Genomic DNA, 27,958 nt, shown 5'->3' on the forward strand with positions numbered 1-27,958 from the left:
TGCTCCAGCCTGGCAGCCAGAGAACCCGTGTCCAGCCCCCCAAGGAACGTGGGGAGCCACGTGCTCCATTACATAAAAGCACTGGAGAGCCAGCACAGGGCGGAGATGCCTTTTCTGTCCTCACCTGAGCATCTTTTCCCCAGATTTTCTCCCTTTTTTTAGGCCTTTCTAAGCCTTTTTTGCTCATTTTCTTCACTCATGAGGAGCACTGGGCCAGAGGATGATGAGGAAATGGCTTTTGCTGCAGAGGGGAGCCTCAAGCACGTCTCAAACCATCAACCTGCCTGCCAGGAGGTCCATAGGGAAATCTCGAAATGCATCAAATTCAGCATCACCAGCTCCTCCGTTTTCTCACCCACGTTGCTGCTCCATGTCCCTTCCTGAACCCCCAAGTGTCCCCTGTGCCCAAAACCCACCAGCTCCTTCCCAGCCCTGTGTTCCTGACTGATGGCAGCCCCAGGCAAAGGGCAGAAAAGCGCTGGGGCAGGGTTTGGGCTGGGCTTTTTAAGGATCAATCTGGTTTTCTGGATTGCTTCTCATTCTCTGCCCTGCACTGCTGCCATCAGGTCTGTCCTGGAGTGGCAACCAGTGGGGCATCTGAGACATCCTGGGGTGGCCCCCACTGCTTCCCAAAAACACCTGTGGGTACCACACAGGCTTTTTGGCACAATTCTGGCTAAAATTCCTCTGCAGAGGCCCCAGGCCATCACTCTGTGCACTCCCCCAAAACTTTAGGAAAGATGAATTTGCCAGTGCTGGGCATTAATAGCCTGCATAGGGTGAACTTTTGCAGATCAACAGTGTTTTACAGGCTCCATTCCAGCTGGAAATGTTTATTGACATTACCTTTTCATGCAGCACTTGGGGAGAAAATGGAACTCCTGCCACAGCAGCTTTGAGCCAGGGTGACTGATGGGATAAGCAGCAGCTGTGGCTGAATTTTGGTCAGAGCACCTCAAGTGCTTTGGGTGAAAGGTGTCACACCTTTGGGTGACCTGCATGGAAAACTGGCATAAATTAATAAATATAGTTTTAATAGGAGGGCTGAGACTTGGTGTCCCTTTTTTCTTGAAGGAGGCAGAAAGGACCTTTGCTCCAATCCTTAATCCCTGATGTTCCCAGAACACAGAAACAGTAGGGCTGAAGGAATTTAGCACTTCCTTAGCAAGGCTGGCAATGCTTTCTACTTCATACCATAAACACTTGAATAAGGACTTCCATTTAGGACTCCTGCATCTTCATCCTCATTTTCTTAATCCTAACTTCCAGAGAGGAGAAATTTACAGGAATAGAGGTGGTGGAAGAATGCTCATAACAGAGGAAGGATGAGGGATACACCCCTCAAAGACTCACCTCATCAGGCCTAAGTGAGACTTGGTCTTTTCATTCTAAATAAAACAGGTGCAGCAGTCAAAATGAACTTTTGAGGGTCTGGATTCTGGATTTTATGCATAAAACAATAATGCCCAAGTCATAGAGAAGAGACTGAAATAGTCTCATTAGATCTGGTTGCTGAGAGCCTGTCCAGTTTCAGCTGTAGACTGAAAAGGTGGTGGTTTGGTTATTACAATACCTCTGGGTTCAGCCAACTTCCCAGGCAAAAATTCCAGGCTTTTCCAGGGTGGCTCCAGCACTGAGGCTGCCAGTGCAGGACTGGTGTGACTGCCCTGCTGGAAGTGACAGCCAACAGCAATGCAGAAATGAGTTCAGCATCAGTTCAGCACAGCTTGACCAGAATATTTACATTTTATTAAATCTTTACAATCAGCAGTTATAATCAAGTACACAATTATGTACACAATTATGTACATTTTAGCCCAGACTTTTACATCACAGTACATAGTTGCCCTTAGAAATATTGGGTGCACTTATCACCAGAGAGTAAAACCCAACAATAGTGTTACAGCACCTGTTATTAGACATCTTCCATAAGAAAATATACGGCTGTAAATTGGTCTGGCTAAAAAAAAAACAAACCAAAAATCTTATAAAATCCGAACATACAATTTTCATTCACAGAATGGTTTGTTTTCTATGTTCTGACTGATGCCTGTTGCATAAGATGTCCTGTTTTTCGCCTCTCAACACACACTCATTGGTGCCTACTCAGGGACACTGGCAGGAGGAGGAGAACCACAGCTGGGCTCATTCTCAAACTTCATTAAGAAACAATAAATGTAAACAATTAAGAAGATTCCTCTAAGATCAAATGAGAAAATAATTGGCTGATCTGAATTACATGGCATGGAATAAGTGCTAGTTGCAGCTGTGATTCCTGAATTCTTCAGTGTTCAATACCATACAAAGAAATGTACAATGCCATACACTAAGGGTAATTCCTGATTAATGATGAGCAATATTCCACATGCAGGGAGCAGACTTCCAAACACTTGGGAAGAACACTCTCTCCCTTTTCCAAAAGGGTTTTTCTTTTTGATGAATACATTCTTTTTGCTTTTTAAGATGACAGTAACAGAAAACTGAATTCTTTCCAGAATGATATGAACAGGTTAAACTAAAGCCTATGTCCTCATAAAGAAATACAAAGTGAAAATAACCTGAATAAAACTGTCCCCCCAATTTAATCCTCTTTCCCAAAAGGTCAACCTTGCCTGATTCAGTTCTGTAAACAAAGCTATGGCTCCCGTGATGGTTTCAAAGGTGAAGCAGAACTAAATGAAACAAAAACCACTTAAAAAGGAAGGAGGCAACAGTAATCTGAGGTAGGCCACCACCAAAATGCTGCCCCCTAAATCCATATGGAGTTCTGGGATCCCTGAAAGGCAATGCCTGCTGCTCTAATAACAGGTGGAGAAAGCAGTTACTTAAAATGAGCTGGTGATGGACAAGGAAAGTTAACCTTTTAATAAAATTTGACATCTACACCTAAATCTGCAAGTAAAAAAAAGAAAACCTTTAGCTGCTATTTTGAGATAGTAATGACCAGAGGCCTCTAGGATATAAAAATAACTCTATTTCCACCAAAAGAGCTACCAAGAAGGAAGATGATGTCCATGTCAGAAAGCATGGGAACAAAGATGCTCCTTTTGTGGCACTGAGCACTGACAGATCAATGGAATTCTCTGAGTGAAAACATTTGATCTACACCTCATGGTTTGATCCTGCACTTGGCTGTGTCCTGGCACTCCCAGGGCTCCAAGGAACCAAGGACACTTACAAGGCTCCCATGGTCAAATGCCTTCTATGAACTCATGTAACAAAACCCACAAATAAAAACATTCCCAACTGAAAACCCCCAGCTGCTTCAAGTCCAAGCCTCCAGACAGTTACTTGTGCAAAGGAATGACAACTCCATTGAAGAGCTAATTTCTTTCAAAGGACACTTACTCACTATTTCTCCTCAAATTTCCTCCTACCCTGGTGATTTAAAGTTCTGGATGATATTTAGATGGACTGCCATGCTCTCAAAAGGTGCCTGTGCATTCTGAGACTTTTGAAAGCAAGTGTGGCTGAGTACATGGATCCAACATGCCTGGGATTGCCCTGCTCACTGTACAGAGTATAAATACAGAGTATGGCTGTGCTAATTAACAGTTGCATATTCAGCACGTGTAATTTCACCAGCTAAATCAAAGGTGCAGTCCAGAGTGGGGCTTCCTGTTTATTTACTCCATTGCAATGATGAACATAAACCTGCATTTTCAGCCTGGTGCAGCATATAGGCAGTGTTCATTTTGTCTTTAATATAAAACCATTTTTTGAACCACAAGTCACTAAAAGCAGTTTATATAAATCAAGTTGATTAGTTTTTGGCAGTTTCTTTGGACACAGTCAAAATGCCTCTATGTTGTTTAAACTTCCTCATTTTTACTTAAATATAATGTGGACAACAAATTTGGACTCCTACTTACCTGTAACAAACTCCAGAGCCTGGGATGACACCCCTGGACTCTGAGCTATTGACCCAACAACCAGAATTGTTGCTCTTCCTCACTGGCCCTGGCCTCCCTGCCTGAAACACCACACACACAAGTTGTATATAAAAAGAACAATGGAGTCAAGCTGTTGGAAGTCAAACTTGTAGAAAAAGGTTTTGCTACAGCTGATGGAGCTGTGTCCTTTCAGAGACTGTTCCAGATTTTGGGGCAGACTGGAGTTTTTCCACCTGGGAGGCCAAGGAAAACACCTGGGACTCAACACCTGCCTTGGGTGCTTCCCTCAGCCTCCAGCAGGACCTTCCCACACCTTTTCCTAGTGGCCCCATGGCTGGCCCAGCCTCCCTGACAGGACCTGCTCACACTCTGCCTTTGGTTTGTACAATTCCTCCAGCTGGAAGCAGAGCAGGAGGGGAACTCCCAGGTCCCCCTGTGGCTCCTGGTGGTAAGGGGTGCAAGGAGTGATGAGCAGCACTGTGATATGTCAGCCAAAACCAGACTGCTTCCAGCTGTGCAAACACCTGGAAGCAATTCCCCTGCTGCTGTAAGGAAGGCTTTCAGCTGGGGAGGGGTGGGTGCCCCATCAAGAACCATTCCATGGTCTGTCACCCCACCCTGCTCAACTGCTTCCCAGAGCCCCAGGAGTGCCCTCAGAGCCTGGAAGGCAGGAGTCAGGCTCATCCCTACCTGGGGCACAGCACCAGCCATGGGGCCACCCAAATGCTTTGATTGCACGTTCCCATTTTTAAACAGGAAAAATTAAAACATACAAAGAGCCTGTGCTGGAATTCTGTGTTGTTTTCCAGGTGACACCTGGTTGCTCATCCCAATACTGAATATGTTTTCTTGGATATCAGGGCCTCACTTCTACCCAAAGAGGTCTCCATTTGTTTATTAACAAATAAGTTATTATTACAAGTCATAGCTCATCCTTTTCCATCATTTCAAATGCTTCTATATCTTCATTCCAGTCTGCTAATATGGATTCCATAGGCTGGACTTTACTATCCCAGTGAGCTTTGGAACTGGCCTCTGTCTGGGTGTTTTGTTCCTGAGGCTGGCTGTCCCCTGGTGTGCATGCTGGCTCTGGAGCACTGGCCTCTGCAGATCCAGAGGGGTGGGGATCCTCATCTGCCATGGAAACACTGGCACTGGCTGTGCTGGCTGGAGACAAAGGATCAGGGTCACCAACAGCAGAGCTCTCTCCTCCTCCTTCAGGCTCCTCACTGACTGCTCCAGCATCCTGAGAGTCTGAAGGAGCTTCCTCAGCATTTGGTTTGTGTGCATCACTTTCAGATGATTTCTGGTCCATATTCTCAATTTCCAAGTCTTTGAAAGGGAAGGAAAAAAAAAAAAAAGGTTAAAACAACCGTAGGAATGCATCATTTTATTATGTATTCCAAAATCAAGGTCACTTCCCTTGGCCTTATTTCTTCAAGGAAGAGCAAAATTTCCAGTAGTATGAAAATTTAATGGTAGTGAAGAATATATTTTACAGAGGGATAGGAGGGAAGCCTTTTAAACACATTTTAAAGGAGGGCAAACAATTCATTGAGGCTCATTTTGGTTCCTCAAATTTCAGGAGTGACTTGTGGGTCAGTGCCAGTTACCCTCCTTCAGCCTTAAGCAAATATCCACTGCGTGCACTGAACTTTTAATGCTGGATTTTAAAAGCACTCCCAGATCCACCAGGATCCCACATCTGAGCACTTGGGAGTTGGACAGAGTTTCCTAAGTTTGCTGAACTGTGCATTTGAGAGAGCCACAGCCAGAGCCTCCCCACTCAAAGCAAGTAACACGTCTCCCACGTCCCAGCTTCGCTCCCAACAACTGCCCAATTTAGTCATGCAGATTTCTCTGGGTTTGATGTTTATGGCTATAAGCAGGACACTGATATTTCAGGATTTTTAGGGAATTTAACTGTACATGCCACTGTTGACATGGGATACTTACTGCTATCAATAATGTAGTTTGGAATCATTTTACCTTTAAAGATTGTTGCTGGGATTCCAAACGGAAGCACGAGGAAGGGGAAGAAGCAGATATGGATTACAAACTCTCAAAGGCAGAGCTATCCTCTATTCAGCATTTTGTCAGAGCACTTAGCACAGTTATAAACAGGAGGGATTTGTAAGTTAGGAAGAAAGAAGACAAGATTTTGGCATGTCCCCTTTGCAAATAGGCTGATTTTCTAGATACTTGTTCTTACCTACTCTGCTTGGACACAGCAGTGCTGTAAGGAAGGCTTACAAGAGGAAAATCTGGAATTTTCTGCTGCATTCAAACATTTCAACTGGGAATGTATTAGCTTGCAATTTTCTTGCATTATACAAGAACACCCACGAAACATCTGAGGTCAGCAGCCTTATTTCTCATGTTTACCACTTCTCCTTAGATAGGCAAAATAGTTTCAGCACTTGTCTCTCTCCTTTTGGGTCCCAGGAATGTCACTGGGTATATTGCTGAGGGAGGGATGCTCACAATGTAGGGCACTGGAAACATGCTGTTCCTGATGCTACTTCAAAGCAGCTGATGACAAAAAGGGTTCAAAAGGAATCCAAAAGGCTGGATTTTCTCATAAGCAAAGTGACATTTAGGAACAGCATTTCTGGATGTTACCTTGTGGGGGGAGAGGATATCAATGATCTCTCTCAGAATTTTTTTTTAATAAAAAACTAATTCCAGTGTTAAACAGAAAACCACAGCACCTCTGGGCTGCAGTGCTAATCATTCCTGTCCTTTTTCCACTGTGCCACAGCACAGAGGGGAGCTAGATTTACATAAATCACCTCAAACCTTACCTCTGTCTTTTGCTTTATCAGAAAGGAGCACCTCCACAGCCTCATACTCCCGGATGGCATCCAGGATGATGTTCCCTTCCTTGTTGAAGAGGAAGAGCATGGGAATGGTGATGTCATCTGTGTTCTTGCCATCCCCAGCCATTTGGAAGAGAGGGGCTGTGTCACTGCTGCTGCCCTCGTTGTCATCTAGGCAGAGAATACCAGGGCAAGGGCAAACTTCCTGTTAGATCAGCTCAACTTGGAACAGCCTCCCCTGCCCCGTCACTTCACAGCAAACCCCAACCTGGTGTGTTCTCCTCCACTTTTCATTTCTATCCCCATTATTCCTCAGCAGTTAGTACTGACAGCACCCTGCAATCCTAAAGTAACAACTTTTAGTCTGCAAAAACACTGACAAACCCTCATCCCAATTTGTGTTTGCACAGAACCCCAAACATCTCTTCATCTTCTGAAAGCACACTTGCTGTGCTTCTCTGCTTAAAGCTTGGCAGCTTCTCTGCATCTTCAAATCTGTAAAATTAGGTTACATTTACACAAATTAAGAACTTGGAATTGAATTTACCAATGACAATGCCTCCTATTGCTCCAGCTTTCTGAATGTTTCGTGCCTTTTCAGCAAACATGCACTGGCCTCTCTGCATCAAAGCAATTTTCTCTTTCACTGCCTCAGGATTAGTGATCTCTGAGCATCCATTATATGGCTTAATGGTTGCAACGAATCCTCTTGTCTGTTTGGAAAAAACAAAAATAATGAGAGAATTAGAGCACTATGGTCATGCTTGTGAAGGATTCCCAAGTGTTTTTGTTCCTTCAGTCATTCTTACTGCATTTAGTGCTGTCTTGTGTCAGTGCAGCCAATCTGTGCCCTGACACTGGAGCTCTAGAAGCAAAGAATGACTGAATGAAAACCTAATTCTCATAATCAGTGTGGTTTGTCTACAGCTGGGAAGTGTTGTCTCTGGAAAATTTTCTCCTGTGAACTTCTAGTCTGGAACTCCTCTTTGGGGCTGCAACATGGGTTTTCCTACTGCTTCCCAAAGGGACCCCTGCCTCTGTGGATTACCCTCTTCCATCTACACAGAGCCTTCTAGAATAGCTTTCCTTAGAACAACTTGTTCTAGCTCTAAAAGGCTTCTGCCAGCTCCTGTCTGACATGGAAGGGAAACTTCTCCTAAATCACCATCTCCTTAGCTGTGCACTGCAGACTGGATGAGCTTGCTTTGCAACTCATGCTGTGCATGTGTTTTAAATCCTAAACCATGGCTGATGACTCAAGAGGAGAGCACAGACAGATAAGCCACTCACCCCACTACTGTAACTGCTGTCATTGTCACCACTGGGCCCTGTCATTTTAAGCACTGTAATTAAATGATCACCTGAAGGATCAGCTGGATGCCCTCAAACAACAGCAGTACTGTAAAGCTGAGGCTTGTGCAACAGGGAAAGGAACAGACACACCCACATCTCACATACCCCTGCTTTGTGTTTGGACAAGTCCATCCCAAACTGTGCTGGCCCAGCAGTCAGGACTACCCTGCCAAAGAAGGGATGGGAAACAATCTGGACAGCACGAGGAGGGAGCTGCTGCTCCTTCTGCTGCTGGCTGGAGAGCTCAATCATCTCCTGCATGAACCGTAAGCCATCCTCAGCATCCAGGGAACTTGCTGCCTGCAGAGGAAAGAATCAATAAACAATTTTATCTTAAATGTTTGAGGAATCTGGGGAAAAAGAAACCCAAGTTGTTGTAGAGGGTGATCTTGTCCCCCAATGAGTTGCAGCTGGGTCAGTTGCTGAAGATTGGAGGTGGGCCTGATCTTAACAGGCCACACCTGTAATCAATAAGAACTAGTGCTATATAAGAGTAAGGAAAGAGGAGTGAGGAGAGTCAGATTACTGCCAGGACCTGGAACAGTCAGTGTGTAGAGGAGCTGCCTGTGAGGAACATCAAGAAGGTATGAAGCTCTGATAATATGAAATCCTTGTACTGTGATGATGATAGAACCTACGTTATCTAAGACAACAAGTTGTGTTTGCTTGGACCACTGCTACAAAGACTTTAACACACAGGGTGGATGCTCACTTCCACTCATGCATCATTTCACAAAAGGTTTAGCACCTGCACCAGCCAGGAAACTGAAAACATACAAATATATAGACCTCATAAAGAGATGGAAGTAGCTCACACTCAAAGCAGTCGTTTTGGCCAAGATGCTGTTGGCTACATCACTTCAACCTGGGCAGCCTCTACCTAATTTAGTGGAAGATTAGTTAAAAGTGTTGCTGAGGCAAAATATTAACAAGCATCAGCCTGCTAAACATAGCTACAATATCCAGCTCATGTGCCTCCTTCCACAGGGTGGCTGTCCCTCCTAGAGCTTCAGGTGTCAAGTATCATTGCTAGGAGGACTTTGCTGAGAGCTCTAAAAAATAAAATCCTGCCAGTTCATCTTACTTGCACTGCGTGCTGCACTAGCTGTACTCGTCCATCTTTCAGATGGATCAAACTGACTCCCATCTTCTTCAGGATCTCCAGGTGCTCAGGATTACTGGCCATGAAGTCTCTGGCTCTCAATGGTGGTTTTGGTCCACTTCCCAAACTCTCTTCTCTGCCAAAAGACATCAGAGATCAAAGCTTTAAAAATCAGATTATCCTTGAAACAGGACTCTAGTGTTATCCCTGCCATCACAAGATTGGAATTCTTGGTACACGGAGTGCAAGCTTTAGTGGAATGTAACTTCTCCATCAAGTTATCTTTTTTATAAAGTTATCTAAGCAAGCAATAATTTTATAGTGCCAAACCTCCCTCTCAAGTATTGACAACAAAACTGCCATATACTTTCTCTCATTTCTAAATAGTCTGCATTATTGCAACACTGACCAAACCCAGTTTGCCCCATACAGTTCCAACTCAGTTTTATTCATGAAATACAAATATAGAAGAGGTGGTCAGAAGAACAAACTTCCTCAGCCTTAACACTGCCCTCAATTCCTCAAAATGCGTGCAGTCATGTGTGGCAGCATAATTTCCTTACTACAAAGGAGACTTTCAGAATTGTTCAGGAGACTGCAGAAATCATTTTACAAACAGAGACACACTTCTACAATACTCCAAGAGAGTATACTTCTACAATGGAAGAGAGACACTCTTCCTACAGTACTCCAAGTGGGAGCTGCAGCCAAGGTATGCAGCTCATTCAGCTCCTTTTGCTTTGAAAGACTTGCTAATTCCACCTGGAAACAAACTAAGTCTTGCTGAGGATGTGAAAGAAATCCAAAACGATTTTTTCTGCAACCAGGAATCATCCCTCTGGCCCATCCCAAAAGGACTGCCCACTCCAGCACACCTCATCCCTCTCCTTCCCTGCAGAGCAGAGCCTGTGCTAACAAAGAAAGATCCCTCTTACGCCCTGGAAATGCCCCGGGGACAGCTCTTATCCACCACATTCTTCAGGGGCTCGCGGATGCTCTGGGCAAACATGGGGTCATTTGGGAAGAGGATCTGCGTGTTCGGACAGGTCCAGTCAAAGTTGCTGTCATCCAGCTCTGTGTACTCTGTGCTCTGAAATCAAAGATACAGAGTAAAATAATGCAGGTTATGTGTTTACACAAAGATAATCCTAACTTAAGTCATCTGTGTTCTGGGGACATGTGCAATAGTGGGGAGCCACTGCACTGCAACCCCTTGGACAGATGAATACAACATTCATTCTAATCTGTAATTTACTAAATTTATATATAGTTTCTGGATTTTATTTTTTTTTCAGAAACAGCTACTCCTCTGCTGGTAGACAGTACTTGTCAAGCCTGCTCATGACAAAGCTAGTGCCCTGTATTTTATGTGCTGGACAAGTAAAGGGAGTAGTTCTGGTTTCACCTGATACTGGCTTTACAGCGAGTAACCAGCTGCAGGCTTTAGGTCATGCTTACTAAAAATGTCACATCTCTTCATGTGAACAAAAGATTCTCCTCCTCAGGAGCCACAAAGACTTGCAAGTCTGGATGAGCAAGGATGAATCTCTATATAATTCAAACAATTTCTATTTTCAGGAAAGATGGCAGAGTGAACATCTGCACAAATTGCTGGTTTGTAACATGTGAAACCATGTGGAACATGTCTGGTGGTTTGGAGCCACATTTAGCATGTCCTTAGCTTAGCAAATAACTGGCTATAGATAACTGGCAAGCTCATTTCATAACCCATAAAAATTAATGTAGTATTTATCTACCTAAAAGCACTCACCCCTCCTGTTTCCAACATACTGGCCAATGAAAAATCAAGTATTTAAAGGCTCCCTAAAACCCAAGAACTAAAGAGTTACTGAGACATGACCTTGCTTGTTTATGAGAGCAAATACAAACAGGATGTTGGGCTGATAGTACCAAGTACCTCTCTCACAGTTTGTTTTAATAGCACTGTATTTATGTTAAAAATCATTTACACATTCCATCTGTTGAGCTAAAATTCCATAAGAGGAACACCCAACGTCACAGCCTTTCAGTCACCTGACACCATTTTCAATGGGTTTTGCATACTTGGATTATGCCCATTTGCAGTTTTGACTCAAAGAGCTTAAAAAATTGCATTTGAGCAATTGGTTCTATCCTTTCTATTGGCTTCTCATTAAAATTTGCAGTTCTCAACAGAACAAAGTTAGACCAGCACTTAGAACAGTACCAGCTGTAGGAACCCTGCCTGTCTCAGAGGTATTAAATTCTTATATTGGGAACCAAAGTTACACAAAATGCTCCTTCAGACCCTTCAGAAAACTTCTTGCTTAGGTCAGAAAACAGCCAGTTTCCAAAACTCAAAGAGGAAAGATAAATTCTCAGGGAAGGAACATTTCAGAGAAGATGTGGGATTTCCACCCTGAAGGAACATTTAACACCAAACCCATGATCCATTAAAACATAACCAGTGTTTGACATTAAGATGAAATAACTAAACATTTGTCACTGCTTAATGCTAAAGTCCATCAAATAGTGATTTTTCCACAGGCTTACACTGACACACAATATAAGCCTTTTCCTCTGATCCAGGCATTATTCTAAAACTCTTAGAAAATGTTAAAAATAGAGGCACAAATAAGGGAATTTGTATCCTTGATGTCTCAGACATCATTTTCTCTTTCTCTTCTTCCTTTTTCTTATTGCCTTACAGACAAATTATGTCACCTTGTTGAGCACAAAATAAAAAAAATCAAATGTGAGGATTTATGATGCTTCATGGCACAGCTGTATCACTCCAGGTTATTTTGGAAGGTTAAGTAATTTATAAACCCACAACTGCTCTCATATTTATGCAATAGGTGCCTACTGCATGGACTAAAGTGATTAAACACCCCTAATCTGTCTGTAGCTCTCTATCTTGTCAAATTAATTCCACAGCTGTCTCAAAAAACCTTTCAAAATCTGTTCACAGGAACAAACAAGAAAACCTTAGGTTTTAGAAAAATAATAAAAAATAAATATGGGGACAAAAATATCCTACTGTATTATCCTTCAATTTATACAGAAGTGGGGAATGATTTTCTTTTAAAATCTTGCTAATAATTCCTATCTTTTATCTCAAGGTCCAGCAGTGCAGAATCCAGGCATTATTCCTGTTAATAAGATGAAACAGTGCCTATTAAACGTGTTCAAACTGCTGCACTTCCTCAAACTATGATCTTTCCTGATTTTATTTCCATTTCCCCTCAAAAAAAGGAAGTGTATCACAGAAGCTGATCACAGAAACTGATTTAAACTGGAGCTGTTACATACTGTATTTTTTTTAGAGATGGTTTGGTTTGTAGTGGAGAGCCAGAGTGGCAACAGATGAGCTTCTGTAGTGAAGATATAATCCTCAATGTCAAAAATCATGTCCTCCTTATCAGCAAAGAGCAGGTACAGATATTTAAACATCTCAGCCAGGAAGAATGAGTCCATCCTGTGGAGAAAAAGGGGATATCCTTTAGGGAGATCTCATTTCTAGAACATCACTAAAATAAATATTCCTAGTTCTCCATCTCTGAAGACTTCATGACTATTACTGCTGGACATAATTCCATTAGCATTCCTTCTGCTTGGAAGGAACTGTGTTTGGAGAGAAATGATTCAGCACATTCAGTACAAAAGAGCACTAGAGAACAAACAAATAAACCTCCTGACAAACTTACAGATTTGAAGTATTTTTAGCTTGAACATAACTCATCTATTGCTCTCAGATAAATGAAAGGTTATTAAACTGAAAATGTTCTTATAGAGCACCCTGTAACCCCACTGAAACAGTGCACAGATTATTTCAGTGCATTTACAGTTCAATACAATTACAAACAGATAATTTAAGGCTTGGTTATCAGAGTGAAGACAGACACCTCCTCAAATTTTAATTAATTCAATTACACATGGCAATTTGATTTTTTTCTGTGTTTTTATATTTAAAAAAAATAATTGTGCAAACTTTACCTGTCTTCATGACTTCCTGTACGAACATCCTTCATTGCAGCAAACCCACAGGGAACTCTGGCATACTTGTTCAAGTTTTCAATGAGGGTTTTTCCTACTTCTAGGTAGTAAGGGTCTCCTGTAGCCTATGAAATAAAACAAACAAAAAAAAAACTTATAACCATTGCTTCTTGTTTGTATCCTCAACTGGCTCAAGTGGATAAGTTAAGCTGGAGATATGCTACTCAATTCTGTATTGAAATAAAACAGCAACAAAACTCTAGGTGCAAGAAAAAGTGCTCAAAGGTCAGAGGAGTGGATGTGACTGTACCTTATACAAGAAGTAGGTGCTTTCAGCAAATTCAGGCCTCAGAGGATGCTGAGCCCAGTGAACTCTGAAGTCTGTTGTGAATGCCTGAGGATGAAAAAGAACAGACAAAAATAAAATAAATGCAGGAATGCAAACCAAACACAGGTTTAACTGAATTCTATGTAACTGTATAACCAGCCTAGCTTTGCTATACACCATTTTTGCAACCATACCTACCACCTGACACCTCCAGTGCAGTCAAGCGTCATTGCACACTGACAGATGGCCAAGCAGCTGTTTCTAAATTAATACCACAGGCTAGAAGTCAGATATCTAAAAATTTCCTATTCTATCTATTCACTCTTATTGTGCACTGGGAAAAGCCATTTCTGTCATATATTCACTACTATTTCATACTAAGGTTTAAACCAAGTCTTTGCTTAGGGGATGTTCTGTTGGCTTAAATACATCTACCTGACCTTTTAAAATTTCCTTCATAAGTACAAAACACAAAAAAAAAAACCAACCAAAAAACCCATAAAGAGGCAAATTGCACCATTTTAAAAGCCCTCAAAAGAAAAAAAACCAAAACCAAAAAAACCATTCCAGTGCTTAGCATTCTTTGCTCTCAATACCCACACTAGGTGAATGTGATGTTAATTAAAATGTTCTCTAACAGAAATAAGCTTACACTAGAGGAAAGTCAGAATTAAACCTGGAGTCAGAAGCTTTCAAATATAATCTGAGTCATCACAGATTAAAGACACACACTCCAGCAGGTAAACAAGCTTTTTTGTGCACAATGGACTTGCTCAAAGACTTGCAGAATCTGCAGTAAGTTTGTGTGCTGACTTTCAAAGACATTATACAAAATTTCAGAACATCCTCTCAGCTGTCAGACATGCAGAACTGCAAATCACATAAGAATGCTGTGGAAATGAGGCTCTGATTTTAGTAACATATATACCTGCTGGTTTTTCAAATAGGCATCTGCAACTGCTCAAACTGATCTAAGAATCAGTTTACACAATCAAAAATACAACTTTCTGATTTAAAAATCAAAAAACTACTACCTTACCTCTGGAAGAAAGTTATGCTTTTTTATAACCTGATATAGCATCTCATGTGTTTCAATAGCAGGTCTAATATCACCCTTCAACACCTAAAATTAAATAATAAAAGTATCACTAATACACCAAGCATAGGAATAATACTCAAGGTTAAAAACACTCATGGTGTGTTCATGTAAAGCTACAGAGCAGTCACTACATATTGCAATTATTAATCCCTATCAGTGTAAGTCACAGCTACTCCTTAAAAGTTTTTTAAGCAAAGTCAATAAACTCATTAAATTATTGCCTATGTAGAATAACCACCTCTGACATTTACAGAGAACTGGAGTGAAAATGTCACTTAGTTTATCTTAAAGATGTCAATGGCACACAAAGTAGAAAACCAGTTACTAGTACAAAGGGAGCTTAATTGGAGTATTTTCATGACTAGGAGTGAAGGAAGCAGATTACAGGAACACACTTGTCCTGATACTCAACACAGCCAGAAAAGCACACTAACTTCCATTGAAGTGACTGGAAGACTAAATACAGAAATCATGGAATCAGAATGGTTTAGGTTGGAGGGGACCTTAAAGCCCATCCAGTGCCACCCCCACCATGGGCAGGGGCACTTTCCACTAGCTCAGGTTGCTCCAAGCCCTGTCCAGCCTGACCTTGGACACTTCCAAGGATGTTGCCTCATTTCTGACAATCAAATTACTATGCTTGACTTGAAAATCATATATCCAACCCAGTTAATAATGTCTTTGTTATTCAAACCAACTCTACATGGGTTTCACACCTTACCTGCAATCCAGGGAAGAAAGCAAGCAGAGAATCCATCCAGGTCCGAGCATTTAGCATTGGTTTGTGAATGTGAACATCGAGGAGAAGAGGTGGCTGGCTGATGTATCTCATTATGGCATCATAGTGCTGCCAAACATGAGGAAAAGCAGAGTTTGGGTATTAATTCATTCCCCAAAAGAGAGACAGATCACCAGACTGGCATTGTATTTGAATGGAAAAGCCAGTACTACATCCCCAATCATTACTACATTTGGCAGTGCCTCTAATCTCTACTTTTGCAAACTAAAACCAAGTGTAGTAAATACTGAAAAGCTCCACAGTATTACACTTGCAAAGCTTACCCCATTTCCAAGGAATACACATACACAAAAGTACATCCAGCAGCCATGTGATAAACCAGGAATATCACAGTTAAGGCACATTTGTTTTGGCTGAAATTTAAAGCACACTCTAAAGAAAGCTGAAATTGCTTTCTCTGAACAACAGAATTCCAAAGCATATGGATCTCAGGAGGAAAAGGAGGTTAAAAAACCCACACAAAGCAGCTACACTGGATGGCTCGGAAGAACTTCTAAACCCACTGGGTCACTTGTCATGTTGCTGACTTCCAATCCTAAACTTTGTTTTCAGAAGGTGCAATCCTGAGCACGAGCCAAACTGACAGGAAACACTTAACACTTTACTTTAGTCAAGTAAAATGTAACACTGGGGGCTGCCCCTCAGGACCATGAAATCATCATTACACCAAAAGTATTACAATTTTAACTATGGAATTATTCCACTTCTAATTTAAAAAATCATGCTACATAAAATCATTTTATGATTTAAGATGTTCTTAATGGATATTTAAGTAGATATTAATGGATATTTTCAAAATAAATAATGCTTCTATGAAAGAATTATGATGCTGACCAACTCGCTCAGTAATTTATGTATTAAAAAAAAACCTAAGTGTGGTTTTTAGCTTGTATACTTAAATACATACTGGGCCTGAAGATCTGCAGTGCAAAGCAAGATCCAAACTTGGATTTTTTTGTTGCTCCAGGACAGAATGAAATTGTACAATGGCTTGGAAGAATAAGCCCCTGTGTTCTTTTACAGAAACATTTGCAGTATTGGTCTGGAAATACAGCTTTTCTCATACTGAGAACATGGATAAAGGCATAGAAGATTCTGATTTTTACTGGATGGGGTTAAAATAACTGCTTAGGTGACGGCTAATCGCCAAGATTAGCAAAAACCCCCAGTAAAAAGAGCTGGCACTAAACACAGCAGAAGTCACAGAAATTCTACTAAAGATCCCTTCTGAGGCTAACAGCTGACAACACAATTACTCTGAAATTTGTATTGCAGAAGGCACAAACCTGAGCAAGGTGTTAACTTACCGTGTTAAATCTTTCCAGGAAACTGTCATCTCCCAGCAAGACATAGGCTTTTAATAAATATTCATAGTATGAATCTATTCCTGCTCCAACTCCACTATCTAGGAACAGGCGAAAATAAAAAGGTGGGTTTACTTTATGTAATGATATGGGTATTTTACACATTTTCCCACTTTGATTTTAAAGGCTCTTCCAGTAAAAGGAAAAGCCTTTCACTGGAATTAAGGCACAGATGGAAGCAGAGACACAATACTGTATGTCTATGCCAAAGGCTTTGTACTACCAGTGCACATAATAGTATGGACAGATATACATTGAAGGCATTTATTTCACAGGACATCACTTCTCCCACCCTATTTATATTTTTCCCATGTATTTATAGCAAAGTCTCTGAAAATTCATCCCACAGCGCTTCCATCTTGGCGTTAAAGAAGATCAGGAAACACTTTGCCATGAATAAAACCACTTTCTCTACCAGAGAGGGCTTTGCTCTCAGAGCAGAGCCAGGCTTTGGGGCAGCATGTTCCTCCACTGCCTATCCCATTAATAACTTTCAAGAGTCCAGGTAAGCTGGGGTGGGTGAGATCCCCTGGCTGTGGCTCAGCCCCACCTTTGCAGACCCAGTCCCCAGGGTGGATGTTAATGGTGACCCTCACAAGGCTGCTGCTGCACTGCCTCTTCTCCCAGATCAAGGAAACACTTTGCCATGAATAAAACCACTTTCTCTACCAGAGAGGGATTTGCTTTCAGAGCAGAGCCAGGCTTTGGGGCAGCATGTTCCTCCACTGCCTATCCCATTAATAACTTTCAAGAGTCCAGGTAAGCTGGGGTGGGTGAGATCCCCTGGCTGTGGCTCAGCCCCACCTTTGCGGACCCAGTCCCCAGTGTGGATGTTAATGGTGACCCCCACTAAGTTGCTGCTGCGCTGCCTCTTCTCCCAGATAAAATCCAGCGCCTTCCGGGCATACTCCTGTAACAACAGCAACAGGGAATTAGGGAAACACAGACAGCCAACTCTCTGATTCTTCTGGCTATTTCAATTAAGATGAAAGGAAAGGAATGGGATGTTTCATATCTAACAATTTCAGAACTCCTTCTAATTTTCAGAATATTTATTTTGTTTACTTCTGTATTGCTCTAACTACTCTCAACCAAAATTATTTCCTGTGATTTAAAAAAATGATTTAAAAAAAAATCAAACCTTAGAAGAAAGCCCATAAACACTACAAATCCCAACATATACAAATGTTTTCGTGCAGCACAGCTAAGAGATCCATTTCAGGAACTCAGAATTGTTTTTCCAATATTACAAAATGTAAACACAATGCTAAAGAACTACGGCAAAAAATAAGATATAGAAAGCAAACCTCAAATATAGATGTTCCTGTGAATCTGCTTAAAGCTGCAAACTCAAGGATCAAGGTACCAGCACAAGCTGTACATGTATCAGTTTCTGTTCCTGTTCGTGCTTCTGGATGTCTTACACCAAATTTTAAGTTAACCTAGAGAAAAATAGAGATTGACATCTTTATTTTCCTGGCTGAAAGAGTTTACATTCCTATGATTGTATAGCAAGTATATAATCTATGCTCTTTCTAAAGACAAGAAAAAACAGATCTCTCTGGTTTTGCTCTGCCAGCTTAAGACATGCACAGAGAACTATCCACAACTACTCAAAATCTCAACCCTCCCAAACACGAACCTGTTGCCTGGTTCATTAAACATTTGAATAAGAGAATGCACCCTAAAAATCTAATCTGAGCAATTTTTTTTAGCAACAAATCAGGAACTCAGAACATCACAAGTGTTCCTGGAAGTTTAGTTCTGTAAATATCTCACTACTCCTGGGTCTTAGAGAACCTGCAATTTATCAGCTTTCAATTTTCTGGTCACTTAATAAATACAGAAATTATTTTGGAAACAGATATAAAATGTAAACAACAGAAGTCATGATTAAGTATAATCCTGCATTACAGAAACAGAACTTACTCTTGGATAAGGGAGACCACTAGTGGTGTTAAAAGCAGGTAAAAGCTTGTAGCCCAGTTCCTTGGCCATGTGCAGGAGTTCACCATTGTACCACTGCATATATTCACCTTTTTCCTTCAGCATAATTGCCACTGAATGCCCGCCTAGGAGACCTCTAAACACAAGAGAAACCATCCACATCTCAAAAGGTATGTTCAGCTGAACAGCAAGGACAACTCTCTACCATTTAGATGACATGTACATAACTGTGACCCTAGTTTTTAGACTGCTGATTCAATTCCCATTGTAATCAAGGTTAGCTACCAGTATTTTGGAAGCAATTCTTCTTGTTTATCATTGGAATCATAGATTCATCAATATCAGACAGCAGTAGCAACCAAGACCTCCAAAATGGCATTTAATAACTTAAAATTACATGCTCTGATCCAGCATTGGGCCCCAGAGGTCCCTTCCAAGCTGAGATAATCTATGACCCCAGGTATCAAAATGTGGTAAATCAAGTATTGAACAGAGCCATTTGCAAGCCTGTTTCTCTAAAGCAAACCCCCTGCTCCCTCAGCATGCACATGGGGCTCTTAATCAGCAAAGCTGTGCCTGCAGCAATGAGATGGGGCAGCTTGATCCAGTACCACTGCAGCAAGTCCTGCCTTGCATTTTAAAACCTCTCTCAGGCACACTGATAAAGGCATAACTATTTTAAACAGGTGGAATAGCAAAGAAAGGTGTCTTAAAGACACTGCCTAAAATCCACATTTTTAGGAGTTTTGAAAACAAAAGTTACTCACCCAAGGACTCTTATGTTGGTTTCAAAGACAGACACAACTATGTCATTATCTAAATTAACATCCTTTATTACTTTTTTTACAGCCTCTTCAAACTCTTTGGTTTTATTTAATACCTGGAACAGAACAGTGAGCAGGTGTTCAGTTCCAGTATAGCTAATGCAGTCACAGAGTATTTGCATACAGGATATTTCAGTGCACACAAAGTTACCCAAGAAATATGAACATACAATTTAAACCAGAAATACATCAGCAGTTATTAAGAGGTGCCCACCACTAATTGAGCCTCTTGCTTTAGACTATAAGGGAAAGCAAACTTCTTTTGTGTTAAGTTAGGGCCAAAAAAAGCAATATTAAAAAGTATCAATGAAATGTGAAGGAACTGCTGTAGTTATTACAACCAACTCCAAACTCCATCCTCACAGCACTTCACAGTTAACACAAGCAACAGTCACTTCAAACAGAGCCAGAGATCAACAGTCATGAAAAAGAAATCTAAAAATAAGTCTGAGCATCAGAAGACAATCTCTTTGTTTTATCAAAGCTTATCAACAGATTAGACTTACCACAAGAGTGTCCAAGGTATCAATTAAGGTCAGTGAAAACCTATGAAAGAAAATTTAAAACAGATTTACTATAAATCTGGGTGTGTAGGAATTAAGTGATTTTTAATAGTAACTGATACCAGGGAAGAAACTAAATTCTCAGAGACCACCAGCTGCAAAACAATCTGCTGTATTCAACATGTTTAGTATCAAAACCTCTTTCTAAGTTTCTCCCCTTTGCTAGTGACCAGAATAGGAGCTGACAAAGAAGCTAGGACTACAGATACATTTATTTATTGCAAAACTTTCTAACTTCTGGTAAGCAAATTTAATTTTTATGTCTTGTATCAAATCACATCTATTAAGAAACTCAGCATAAAAGTTTAAGTCATTTTCCAGTCTCTGTTTCACTTGTTTTTTCAAAAAAAGGAAAAATGTTGAGATCAAAAGCCATTCCAAGCCAAATTTTTCATACCAGAAACTGTTCCAACACTAGCAAGTGGTAGGCTTAAAATAAAGAACTGCTTTATTTATTCTAAAAGAACTATTTTAGCAGTGTCCAAGGCCAGGCTGGACAGGGCTTGGAGCAATCTGGGCTAGTGGAAGGTGTCCCTGCCCATGGCACTGGATGGGCTTTAAGGGCTCTTCTAACTCAAACCAGGTTGGGATTCTGTGATTATTCCATGAAAAGAGAGCATCAAGTCAGCTCCACAGGGTCTGAAACAAGAAGATCCTACCAAGGATCAGAGGTTTTCTCCAGGGCTGTTCTAGTGCATCCCAAGTTGAGGGGACCTTTTCCTATCCTAGGAATTATATCTATAATTGTATCTTAAATCTGCCTAATTCCAACAAGTGCTCGTATGCTAAGACACATCCACAACACAGAATAGAATTTACAGAACATGATGGTGTTAAAACTGAACACTTGGGAACAGTTAAAATTGCCTACTGAGGGGCACAGACCAAGGATTTCAATAAATGCCCAATGTTTGAAACCTTGTAGGCAACATGTGACAAGCAAAATTCTAATTAAGCGTTCCTATATTATAATTCTCTTAAATTTGTAAAGACATAAGGGCATTCTGTAAGTGCTGTTTTACAGGAGACAGAGATTAATTAATGACTATGCACAACTGCCTAACAAATTGACAACTTTTTCTGTACAAGAGGAGGGAAATGATCCATTTCACATCTATATGGAAGGCTCCTAAGTTCTCCAGGGAAGCAGAACTGACCCAGCTGCCTCACCCTGTCAATTTTGTGATTGCAAAGACTGGCAGAGAACACAACTGATGAGGCAGCTGGCAAGAAAAAGGATTAGATAAGAAATCTGCGACAAATAATGTAACTAATTATAAGGCACAGAATAAAGCCTACAGAAAAACAATAAATACACACAATAATTTAATGCATCTAAGGGTAGATGGTAGGGGGAAAGGCATTTCTATTCAAATGGGCTGGAAGGTATTTTTACTCAAATGCTATGTTAATTTTTAAAAAAGTCTTTAAAAAGAATGAAAAAATACATTTTTCATTACACTTTTCATCTGCTGTATCTTTGGATACCTCTGAGGCAGCAGGATTATATGGAAATCTCTAGACTAAAAACCATTTGCACATAACAAAACAGAGCCAAAAACATGCTCAATATCCTAAAGACAATTAGAAGCACTATTTAAGAGAAGAATTTCAGCTTTGATTAACATTACTGTGCTTTAGAGACATTAAATAGTGTTATTAAAAAAAATCAGCTACTTGTTATTAAAGAATTTGATCCATGAACTGCACATATTCAAAGGTATCAATTACAAATGCATTTAGAGTAGGTCAATTTTGCCTTTGATTATTCCATTTAACATGGGAAAAAACAGTCCTTAAACCTACATTTTGCTAGCCAAAGGATCAGTATTTTGTACTATCAGCTCCCTTGAAAGAAAGAAAACATTTCCATGTCTGAAATAACGTTTTATACTTTGACAAAGGCCTCAGGCTATCATACACATGATAATCATTTGACTGCTTGTTTTCAGAAAACTTTCTACTTAAAAAAAGCCCTTTAAAATATCATTTATTAGGCCAGCATCATGGGCAAGAGTTTATTGTTCTGTTCAGCACAACATTAACCCTTATAACCTGTACTACCAATACCAAAACTGTCAGCCCACATTTGGAAAGCTTTCCTATGGAAAATACTTGGAGAATGATTAAAAAAGTTATTTTTGGATCTCATTCACTGGTCAATTCTCTTCTAATTAACTCTTCTTTAATTACAATTTCACATCAGTTAGCTTCATAATATTGAAACCACTTCTTACAAGTGTAAGTTAACTTCACAACAACAAAAACATTTCTTACAAGTGTAAGTTAACTTCACAATAATAAAACCACTTCTTACAAGTGTAAGTTTCTGGCCAAATCAACTGAACAAACAAGTTTTATGGGCTGCCAATTGTACTGCTATTCCTAGATGTTTACAGTGACCATTTCAGACACTAACTTTCCCAAGGCATCATCCACATCCCCTCGACTTGGCTCCTGACCCCGCACTCGTCCACGACAAGTTAAAGGCATGAGTTCATCAGCTGGATACGCATGCTCCTGTTGGGAACAAAACAGGGGAATCAGTTACAGTGCTCACTGCCACCCTTGGGAGCCTCTAAAAGGAATCCTCATCATGCTGCTCTTCAGGAAACCTTCATGGCCATCACAGAGCCCTGCAGGTGGGAAGGGACCTCCAGAGTTCATCTGGTCCAAGCCCTCTGCTCAAGCTGGGCAATCCAGACCCAGCTGCCCACTACCATGTCCAGGTAACTCCTGAGCATCTGCAAGGAGGGAGACTCCATGGCCTCTCTGGACACACTGCACCAGTACCTGGTCAACTCCACAGAGAAAAAGTGTTTCCTCCTGTTCAGAGGGAACCTCCCGTGGTTCAGTTTATGCCCACTTCCTCTGAGCACTCCTCAGAAGACCCTGGCTCTGTCTTCTTAACAGCCTTCCGTGCTAAATTCCCTGGAGCTTTCACTTCTCCAGGCTGAACAGCCCCAGCTCTCTCCCCTGTTAAATTCCCTGGACCTTTCCCTTCTCCAGGATGAACAGCCCCAGCTCCCTCAGCCTTTCTTTACAGGGAAGATGCTCCAGCCTCTCCATTACCTGGGTGGCCCTACACTGGACTCTGCACAATGAACTCACCTGGCTGAGGGTGATAATCAGTGACAGGTAAGAAAACTCAGAAGTTCAAACAAAACATTGATGAATTACTACACAAGACATAAAAGATAACATTCACCAAAAAAAGAAAAAAAAAGAAAAAAAACCTAACAAGACTGAGCCTTTTACAAATATTACAAGTATAAGACTGACATCAATGACAATGAATCTTAAACATATCTAATTAAAATAAACATGAAATTGCCTCCTTTAGAAGCTTAATACAAGTGGTTTGGGATAGAGCTTTTCTCTTAATTTCAGCAGGAAACTGGCTGCTGTACTGAGGTCTCCAGTTTGACTTCTAGTGGAGAACTAACATGTGGCAGGATAAAAAACTTCAATTGCTGCACTGAAACTGCAAGTAAACACACGCAAAATCTTTCCAAATATATGGTACAAAAATAATCTGTATTCAAGCATGAAATAAAAATTAAAAAGGAACATTCCTCTATAAATAAACAGTTCTTACAGCAACTTCTTTTGAAACTGATGGTTTGTTTCCCTCTATACCACCCTCCTGAGTGTTTTGGTCTTTGCTCAAGTCTTTGTTCTCCTCAAGTTTAACTACAAAAGGCAGAATCTAGATCATTTTAATACAGCTTAGATGTTTCTGAATATCTCTGCAAAGTATTCAGAAAAACAGATTAAAGAAGTACACAACAAAAGCAATGTCAAAAGTGAGATCTCTGGCTTAAATTTTGGATAAGAGAAGTGATAAAAAATCTGGAAAAATAAACTTTTAGCTTTACAAAAAAAGAACTTGAAGCATTTGAAAAATAAAAGTTCACTTATTCTCTGCCTACAGCAGAAAATAAGCAGCTACTGGATTGAGTTATTTCCCAACTTGTTACTGGCCTCAAGTGACTGACATTTTCACAGGTTCTAACAGCCAAAAAGAAAAATATCCCCCTTATTACAAATGAGGTTGAAGGACTGTAAAAAACTAGCAGCTTTTTCTAAGCTTCTGTTAACAACTTAAAAAAGAAGGAAAAAAAAGGCAAGGGAATTTCCCTGCAATCAAACATGAATTTTCAGTCTTCTAAATACGCATGTCTAAAATATGTATTAATAGAAACAGAAAATCAAATCTTCAGCTGGCTGTTTCAAAAACACCTGCAAAAACCACTTCATTCTCCTGTTGTCAGAATCAAGTCTGATACTCTAATCTTTTCTTCAACTTTAACAAGCAAGTCACATTTCTCTGTTTGCTTAGGGCTCAGCATACGTGGCAAATAAATATCCTTTTGGCTTCAAAGTTTCCAGGACAGCTGAAGTTTTCTCTCTCCTTCAAACAGAATTTTCTTGCTTCAGATGTGGCAAGACCCCTACTAGTTGCCAATTTATCACACAATGAACAGTAGAAGCACAGATCCTTGTAATATTTTGTCCAATTTTGCCAAACACATAAGTTTTCCATTGAAGAAATCCAAGGGAAGTGTTTTTCATGGAACCAGATTACAAAAATTATGATCAAAAAGCCTTGATGTTTAACTGCTAAAGGTTTCAAAAGTACAGAGTTAAGTTAAAGGAGAAACTGCACCCCTTTGGAAATCTTCTTGGCTTGGCTTTCTGTCCATTCTACAGTTCTGTATCTCTCCCACAAAGTTTTAACTCCTGAGATTTTAAGTTTTAATTATATATTAAAGTTTAAACCATAACACAGAACCTGGGATATGTGGCAAGATGCTGCAAGGAAACAGCAGTTTGTGCTGCAGGAACTGATGCAACTTGAGAGGGGTTTCTGTAACAGCCACAAAGAATGTGCAAGAATGACCATATGAAGCCAGTAATAATTAGTATTTTATATTTATCTTAGTCACATCCACACTTTCTCCTCAGAAGCATATTACTTATAGAATATTTGAAAGTAATTTTTACTTGAGGAAGTCCACTCCAAGTAACCATTTACTGTTAAGTTTTTGTAAACAGAGCCAGTCCAGGGTGTATGGGATGGCTCAGAGATCCAGAACAGGAGGATACCTGCACAGGAATCACAAGTCAGAGCAAAAGAAACCACAGCCAGCATGGCCCATGGTCACATGACAGTCACACCCTAGGCACAGCCTGGAATGCCTGGATATGGCACCAAATTTCCTTTCCCTTCCACAAACAGGAAAATGTCCAAACTGCATCTGACATGGCTTACCACTGAAGAAATATTAAATGTCATTTTTACCTACAAAATAAGTAAGATCAGCTTGTGTTCTCCAGAATCTGATGCCTACAGACAGCTCTCCCAAACTTCCTTTTCCTGAAGTTTTAAACCAAATACTTCACTGCTGATATCCTGTCATGAGATGAACTGGTTTGGGAAAGGTCAGGCATGGATTAGGAGTTACCACAAGCAATTCTTAGTTACCACTCTAAAAGCCATCACAACCTTCCTGAAAGTAACACCTGTAGTCTTTTTAAAGGCTTTACAGGTGCTGTCATCTATTTTAGCTCAGTTTTCACTCATCCTTCCCAGATATTTCTATAGAATGTCATGTACTGTAGGTTGCTTTCTCCCCTAGGTCAGCAACAACTCCTCTGAAAAACACCAAACAAGTATTTGACTTACCATGTAATTGCTATATGCATGATCAAACATTTCAAGCACTTGATTTCTAAACAAGAAAAAAGAAAAAAGAAAAAGCATTAGTGGTCTGTCTCCCAATGGCCTTTAATACACCATCTTACATAATAAGATGTAAGATGGTGTATTAAGATGGTCTTAATATCTGAATGTCAGGCACAGGTCCTCTACTAACATACTCTACTCAAGTAAATGAAATATAGAATAATAATTTTTTTTTATTCAGCTACTCTTGTCCAGAAAGGAAAGACTCTTCCTTCACCTAACATGAACTTATTTGGGGATCTCTTGGCAAGCAAATACTAAATAAAACCCTTACATTTGTTTCTTATGTTTCAAAGGACAGAAATGCTTCTACACATAAAAACTCCCAAAAAAAACACATTGTTTTTTTAAGACACAGCACTACTTGTGATCATTCCTAACCATTTTACTAAGGAGCCCTGCAAGGAAAAAAGGATGCTAATTTCTGCCATCAACATAATTCACAATCTCTGATGATAAGGCAGAACATAAAGGAGCCAGGAACACCACAATTATATTGTAAATATCCAATTTAGTTCAATGACTTGGAAATCCAAGAAGTAGTTTTAACTCATCAAGAGCATTAAGGCATCAAAAGAGCAGAGGATGGTGCTTTTCCCAGGTGCCTCTCAGGTTGCAGCAGGCAAAAAAATGCCCCAGATAAACACATGGAGCTGCTGGGTGATGCACACAGACAATTGCTTAAAACTTACATTTACAGGCAAACACAAACCACAGCAGGACATGGCCAGCACATGCCTGGGGCATCAGATGATATTTTAAGTGCAATGCAAAAGTTTTAAAACAAAATCACGAATGAAATTTCAACTCCTTCTGGAGTCTCATGAAGAAAACATATAAAAGATTGCACAAACAAATTATCCTGAGAAGCCATGATGGAAAACCCCGGTAATTGTAAACACTGGAGTTAAATATCAACTTATACATGACAGCTGGACTTGATGATCTTGGAGGCCTTCTCCAACCTTAACAACTCCATGATTAACAACTGTGAGAGCATCCACACTGCTTCTCCAGCAGACTTTCTGCATTATCGTTCCGTGCAACTGACCACTGGATGGGAATAGGACGATGGAACTGCCCCCAGAAACATACTAATGCAAAACACCCTTGATTGCAAGTTTGTTTTAGAAAGTCCCACTCCATGCAGGAAAACGTATTTCCAGATATGTTGTAATATTTCCCCTTCAACTAAAAACTACGAGAAAAGAATCAGCCTCTCACACGTACGTGCACGGGGACCGGAGCAGTTCAGCTTACATACAGGAACTGGGCAGAACACACGTAAACATTTACCTTTTTTATGACTCCCGCACTCACAGAGGCACGGCCGCAATTAAACCAACCGAGAGGGGATTTACACTTACCTTTGCTCACTTTCACCCCCAGCCCCTTTTCAGCAAGCCCTGGCTGAAGCCTCCAAGGCGAGCTCCAAGTTCCCACAGCACATGGCTGGATCGCAGAGCGGAGCAGGGGCCGCGTGTCCCCGGCAGCCGGCTGAGCTGGCCCACAACACCGCCAGGGTCCGGCACACGCAGCCCCAGCACGGCTGGGCACCGATGCCACGCGGCCCCTGGAGCGTTCGGGGACAGACGGACGGACGGACAGGGGACGCCGTCCCGAAGCTCTGCAGTCACCCAGGCCATCCCAGCCCCGGGGGCAGCGCACACCCCTGCCCGGCACGGCGGGGCCCGGCCCGCCGTCCGTCCCTCCCTCCGTCCCTGCGCTCACCCCAGCCGGCGCTTCTCCTCCCTGCTCATGGCCCCGGCGCCCGGGGCGGCCGCCAGCACGGAGGAGGCGGAGAGCAGGCCAAGGGCCAGTAGCTTCCAGGGCCTCCTCCAGCGGGGCCCCCGCTCCCCGGCGCGGCAGCCCGGAGCTGCGCTGAGGGCCATGGCGGCCGGCCGGGTGCCCGCTAGTCCCGCTGCGGGCCCATCGCCGCTCCCGCGGCTCCCGGGGCAGGAAGGGCCCGGCCCGGCCCCTCCGCGCGCGCCCGCGGGGGCGTAGCCAAGGAAACGGCCTCGCGCCGCCGCCGCTTCCGGCACCGCCTCCCTCCAGCGCGCGCCGCCGGGCCAATGGGGGAGCGCGGCGCGCGGGTCACGTGAGCCGGCAGGGAACGCGTAACGAGAGGGTCGACGTGGACAAA

General features: G+C 41.5%; 1 protein-coding gene across 2 annotated transcripts; it reads right to left on the reverse strand.

Annotated features, from left to right (window-relative positions):
• Nucleotides 1–1,727: 1,727 nt before the first annotated feature.
• Nucleotides 1,728–27,822, reverse strand: EDEM3 (ER degradation enhancing alpha-mannosidase like protein 3). Of its 2 annotated transcripts, XM_030226454.2 has the most exons (20): nt 27,547–27,822; nt 25,756–25,801; nt 22,486–22,586; nt 20,010–20,049; nt 19,447–19,559; nt 18,662–18,815; nt 18,040–18,174; nt 17,537–17,642; nt 16,676–16,773; nt 15,291–15,416; nt 14,510–14,593; nt 13,453–13,536; nt 13,143–13,267; nt 12,459–12,624; nt 10,103–10,257; nt 9,150–9,303; nt 8,171–8,365; nt 7,260–7,425; nt 6,698–6,883; nt 1,728–5,225 (listed from the first exon to the last, which is right to left on the reverse strand). In XM_030226454.2, exons 1-20 carry the CDS (start codon nt 27,705–27,707, stop codon nt 4,816–4,818), a joined length of 2,805 nt encoding a protein of 934 aa, XP_030082314.2. In that variant the 5' UTR covers nt 27,708–27,822; the 3' UTR covers nt 1,728–4,815. The 2 variants fall into 2 exon arrangements, with proteins under 2 accessions (XP_030082314.2, XP_050833338.1); XM_050977381.1 differs by lacking the exon at nt 22,486–22,586 and having other exon boundaries at nt 27,547–27,695.
• Between the last annotated feature and the right edge of the window lie 136 nt (nt 27,823–27,958).

Source organism: Serinus canaria, chromosome 8, assembly GCF_022539315.1.
Source record: "Serinus canaria isolate serCan28SL12 chromosome 8, serCan2020, whole genome shotgun sequence".
Lineage (NCBI taxonomy): Eukaryota > Metazoa > Chordata > Aves > Passeriformes > Fringillidae > Serinus > Serinus canaria.